The sequence below is a fragment of the Mercenaria mercenaria genome, chromosome 7 (assembly GCF_021730395.1).
Source record: "Mercenaria mercenaria strain notata chromosome 7, MADL_Memer_1, whole genome shotgun sequence".
In the NCBI taxonomy this organism is placed as follows: Eukaryota; Metazoa; Mollusca; class Bivalvia; order Venerida; family Veneridae; genus Mercenaria; species Mercenaria mercenaria.
The window spans coordinates 32,241,291-32,247,290 of record NC_069367.1 but is presented as its reverse complement, the minus strand read 5'-3'; the positions used below and the strand labels follow the sequence as shown (position 1 = coordinate 32,247,290).

General features: G+C 34.4%; 1 protein-coding gene across 1 annotated transcript; it reads left to right on the top strand.

The window, feature by feature from the left end:
* Nucleotides 1-2,340: 2,340 nt before the first annotated feature.
* Nucleotides 2,341-3,879, top strand: LOC123554593 (uncharacterized). Its single transcript, XM_045344844.2, has 3 exons — nt 2,341-2,488; nt 2,772-3,025; nt 3,341-3,879. Exons 2-3 carry the CDS (start codon nt 2,789-2,791, stop codon nt 3,497-3,499), a joined length of 396 nt encoding a protein of 131 aa, XP_045200779.2. The 5' UTR covers nt 2,341-2,488; nt 2,772-2,788; the 3' UTR covers nt 3,500-3,879.
* Nucleotides 3,880-6,000: the final 2,121 nt, after the last annotated feature.

Below are 6,000 nucleotides of genomic sequence, written 5' to 3'. Positions count from 1 at the left end.
TAGAGTGTAAGCACTACACTTTGCAGTTTGATGTCATTTGATTTGTATCAAGTTTATCTGAGCCTTAGCAAGATTACACTGTAAATCATTCTTGCTAAAATGCATAAATATGGAAAGTTTGTTTGTTTTGGGTTTAGTGAATTTTTCCACAGTTATGAAATGGCAGGCAGTGAACCTAACCAGTGTTCCCGAATTCTGTACCAGCACCAATCTGTTCTCTGCAAAGAAATGCTAACTTCTCCACATGAATCAGGTGGAAGATGAGAAGTCTTTTCATGTCTTTTATGGAACAAACACCAAGAACATACATCTTGCCTGGGCAACATTAACACATGACCCTGTGATCTATAAATCTGTTCCCTCAATATTGAGCTAAGCAGGCAAGCTGTAATACAAAAGTAATAGTCTGACACATTAGCTTGAAGTTCGATAACTTGAGGCTTTAAATTTTATGTTTACCTTTAGCCTGCTGGCGCAAGTGATTTTGCCTTTGCAACCAGTGCAGACCAAGATCAGCCTAGACATCCATGCAGGCTGATCATGGTCTGCACTGTTCCCTATTCAGGCAGTAAATTTTCAGTGAATACTCCTTTCACAGTGTACAAACTCTCTGTGGCGTTCAAAAATCAAAACACGAATTTTTGCTGTCACGGATGGCTTGAATTTTCTTTGTTTATTTTATTAATAGCGCATAAAGTAAGTACATCTTTTAATTTATGTATTGTCTAAGAACTGCTGTTTATGTAGATACCAAACTCACCTGATAAAACTCGTTATATACTTATTTTCAAGTCAAATCACATGTTGATATCTGTTCGTAATGAAACTATCAGTTCCTTGAAATACATGTATCTTGGGCTTTTGCAAAGGTTTGAAACCTTATATTTATTTACTTTAATATTTTTATTTACTAGATACTTCTCAGATGCATGATTGATAAGTCTCGACTTTTTGCTTTATTCTAATGCTTGACATTGGTGTTACCAATTTTTTAGATTACAGATAGAATTAGTAAATTGAACCAATTTCATTTTATTTGTAGTTCAAACAAAAAATGATTGCTTACTCATAATTTACAGAAACATGCGAAATATTCAGGAGTGCCAGGAAAATACTTGAATACAGTAGTAAACACTAAAATAAATGATCTATAAACAGGTCCCAGAAAAGTCACAAATTAGCTATATAGCTAAATCTAGCTATATATAGCTAGAAATAGCTATAAAACTAATAACAATTGTTCAAAATGTGTGAATATCAAATATAAAATAGTTATTATCCCATTCAAATGGTTTATGAGACAAAAGACAATCACAAAGAATGGAGATCTATGCAGTTTCAGTTTCAATACATGTTGCAATTTCTGCGATTAGTCATTTATTACAAATTTGTCATATACACGATGATTATCACAAGTGAAAAATTCAATGATCATTTATCGCAAAATACTGCTGCAGTTATTGAAAAAGTGACTACAAAGATCTTGGTTTTGCGTTATTGTCTTTCATCTTATTGGCTCCCATCCTCGTCGCCAATGTTGTATTTTGGTGAGAAGCTCATCTACCCAGTGTAGGACTTGAACCTATGACCCCCTGCTTGCAAGTCAGGTGCTCTACCAACTGAGCTAACCGGGCTCCTGGTTTACCAGAAGCCTCGAATCACTACAAACCTTTAGGACGATATTATGACCATTTTGCATCTTATTTTGACATATTTTGCCTAATTGGTATTGGTTTTATAGCTACTTATAGCTATATATAGCTAGATTTAGCTATATAGCTAATTTGTGACTTTTCTGGGACCTGATAAATTATCAGATCATAAAATAAGTCATTCCGATTTAATATAAGCCAAATAAGTGAGGGATACTGTCCCTTTACTCTGCTGGAGGAAGACCCCCTAAACCCCTACAATACAACTTACAACTGTATAACAAATGAAACCACAAGTTTCTGTTTTGGTCCAATAATAGATCATTATTAGATCACTATTACATGTCCGACGACTACTGCATTTGAAACGAAAAATGGATCTTCAAAACGAAATTAGTTTTATTAGTTTTATATCGTTATATAGCTGTAGAATATCATGAAACATATTTTACATGTACATATGAGAGTGACTTAGCCTTCATCATTATTATAACACAAGAATACTACCTGTTTTTATTGTTTTCTTGCGGTGTTACGAACAAGTACGGAAATAACCGATTCTGATTTCACGGAAATTTTGGAATCCCTTGGAGAAAAAACGGTGTGAGTATAAACAAAACCTCGGACCAATAGTCCAGTATTGCACAACAGTTTGACATATACTTCGAAGTTAAAATTAGAAAATTAGATTACCTGCCGTTTGTGAAATATCTTCCAAAACCACTATATATACCCTGCACCAGTGACTGACTTCACTGCAAGTCCAGTCTTAAAAAATGTGAGGATCTGGATCAATAATTTGCAAATAAACTTGAACTTTTAGCTGCTAGCCCAAGGTACGTTGCATCAAATAAACCTCTTAATAATTTTTTTTTTCAGTTTCTTCCATGATAACTCATAAGTTAAGAGTTATCCTTTTACAGCAAATATGCTGATGTAAAGTAAAGAATAAAGGAGTTCTGAACCCACGTACAGCCTTTTGTTCAAGAGCCTATTTAATTCTTTTCCGATATTTTGGTTTTGCCATTCCTCTTTTAAAAGAGTCTAAGTTATTATGTTAACTTACATAATTATCCTGTGATATTGAGTTATATTAATTCTTTGCTTCTCTTTTTACAGCTTTTAGAAAGGACAAAATGACAAACTTGTCAGAGTTAGAAATTTTGGCACTGTGTGAAGGAGAGGCAATAAGACTATGTGAAAAGACTACCATCATAGAAACGATTATCTCCTTGACCAAACACAGTAGTGCACGTGTACGGCACAGAGCACTGAAGGAAATGTGTCCATGCAGAGTGAAGGAAGACCTCTCAGACTTCTGGGATCGTGTCATGGAAATGATTGAAGACGAGTCACCAGTCGTGCGATACCAGGTAAATATAGCATAAACCGTTTGATAAACCTGAAGGCTTTAGTTATCCTCTTTCTTTAAAAAGAATTGTTACCATAGGTACTGATTTCTACAGAGTTCGAACATATTACCTTGGGAACGTCTACGTTCCCGCAAGGGGTTTGACGTCTACGGAAGACAGAATGGCAATAGGTATCTACTCAATATTTAGGTATACTTCTTTTGAGAAGTGAATGAGAAATTGATGAAAGGAATCAAGAAAACTATTAACAGCTTCATTTTTTATATAAGTTTGTATATAAAAAGTAAAACTAATACTTTTAATTCTTGTAATTAGGTCATGCATACTCTCTGCGACGGCTCACCTTCACACATGGAAGATAAAGTAGCTGACGCCCTGGATATCTTCAACAATGATTCCGACAAGAAAATCAGAAGGAAAGCTCATCAAGTTCTTACTGGGTACAGGAGAACTGGAAAGTGGAATGTCATGTGATCTGCATAGCAATGGTTGCCATGGTGATCATATCAGCAGTTTTTGTGGTTTGTGATGTGCTGGGACGCCTGAGCTATTCAAGAGTCTGTTGTGTGGAAGGAGTGTTTAGTTGAAAATGTGTAATAACTGAAGATAAAAACATTTAACCGTCTTTTGCATGTCATTACTTGAAATAGGATTGTCTCAGAACTGTAGCATGTAAAATTACTACTATATTAACACGTGAATTTTTGTTACCTTAAAAAATGAAATTCAGTATTTACCGAATACTCGGCTCTTTGAAATCAATAAAGATACTTATATCTAACCATTGTTTCCCCATATGAATTCAATAATTATACACCAGTTATCCAGTTTAAGAAATAAATATTCTCCAAAGTCGAACAGAAACATTCTTGTTCTTTTTTCTCATGTGTGATTCGCATAATCTTTTAACACAAACGGGAACCAGCTGCATGAAATGTCAAATAGACATATATAGTCTGTACTGATTAGCACCTGATTAGAACTAGATCTACCAAGGTGAATGTTTTCCTAACACCAAGTTTGATTTTTTTTGTGGGAGGGGGGAACGCGGCGGGGTTTTTTTCCAACAGAATTTCAGTTTTATGTCGGCTGATAGTAGTTAATCTAATCATTGTTCCTAGAAGCTGTACCAAAACTAACCAGTTCTCCGCAAGTACCTGCAAACGAACACACGTGAACCTGAGATTGACGACGAAATTACCTCAAACGCAATGTCTTAATTGCCTCAAATTGTCAGGGAGAGCATGTTTCTCCCAACACAATGGTCCATAGATCAGCTGCCTCCCTATTGAGCTAAGCGGGCGGGCAAAGAGAACTGAACACGTTCTTATTGTGGAGAGGGTCAAATTATTAAATGTCACCAACCTATACCGCTCGCAATTAGACCTCGGTAGTGATCCTAATAACAAAGAAAAGTAACCCTGCCATTATGGCCTTCCGGAAGACATTCTTATCAAATGGATACAACAATCCATCAACAAACGAAGCCAAACTGAAATCTGGACCAGTTCATCTAAATGCGTCGCTCTTTATCAAATTTTCGGTCAGAACAGTAATCTCATGTCAAAATGAAAATATTTCTTTAGGAAGTGACCCTTTTGGCATGGTTATGTATTTTAATTGTTATACTTGATTGTCTCTGAAACGTCTTGAGTCAATCATTTAAAACGGTGCACAAAATCAACATTTCATATATTTAGCTTTTTAACATAATAAGATACTGTTTTGTCAGGTTAACACCACACTTTGAGGAGATAACATGACTAGTTAGCATAATAACACACTGTTTTGACAAGTTAACACCATATTTTGACATGATAACATAGTTTTTTAACATAATAAGACATTGTTTTGACAAGTTAAGACGACACTCTGACATGATAACATGAAAAGTCCCGGCATAAGAAAGCTGCAGCGTTCCATACCTTTTGTTTATGACTGACATGACTGTCCTTGATATTATGACACCAATAATGTTTTTTACTAAAATAACGATTTTTTTTTCTTTTCACACTCCTTATATAATACATTTAATAAAATCAATATATAGATATAAACAATTAAGAATGAAACTTACCAGGAAAAGCAGCGCAACGCAGTAGAATTCATACCCAACTTTGTACTCGCGTTTGATCACGTGATAATACAGGAAATGTCAGTCAAATCTCCGGGCAAGCTGACACTCGCATTTAAAATTGAGTGAAGTTTTAAATATGATCATACTTCAGGAGCGCAACATGTAACGAGATCGTCCTGCATTTTTGTTATGAACTTTATCTTTTACCTCTAAAATCAATGCTTTATATTTTATATGGGACAAATGCAATTTTGAGGCCGTGCATGGCAATTTTTACTTCAAAATGTTTTGTTATAATTATACACTCGAAAAAACATACTTTTTTAAGAGTAACAAAACTTTAAGTTGAGGGTACAACCTGATTTAGTGTTACATGTAAGAGTGTAATGTAAGTAGATATGTGTATGTTAAGCCTTGTTGGTGGTCATGCTATCTTAATGAATTCAATTAAGTTATTCAAATTTAGTAAAATAAATAAATCTGACCTAACGATTAGACTGTTTTTACAATTGTCCCCTAATTAAGGCCTCTCATAATTTTCTGAGTTGTATATTTTGAGTGTGTATAAGATATAATTGAATATGTTTTCTGTCAAGGGTTATAATTAGCTAAGGTACTGGAATGAATTACCACTTTGGAAATTGTACATTTGATTAAATTAAATAAAGCATGGTTCTCGTTCAAGCTGGGGTCTCATTCTAGGGCAATTCAAGTTGAACTTCCGTGTGTGCAAGCCCCTTTTAATTCTCCATACTCTATAAAAGCTAAAAAAAAATCATGCTTACTTTGAAAATCATCTTTTCACACTTCGTTATAAAAATAAACAAAGATATAGTATAAAACGTATATATAGCAAATATCAGATTACATCCCTTGTTAGTAATCTAGATCAAAATTT

Coding starts and splice junctions, on each gene's coding strand:
- LOC123554593 (XM_045344844.2), top strand. CDS start 2,789: ATGACAAACTTGTCAGAGTTAGAAATTTTGGCACTGTGTGAAGGAGAG. Junction 3,026..3,340: donor CACCAGTCGTGCGATACCAG/GTAAATATAGCA, acceptor TCTTGTAATTAG/GTCATGCATACTCTCTGCGA.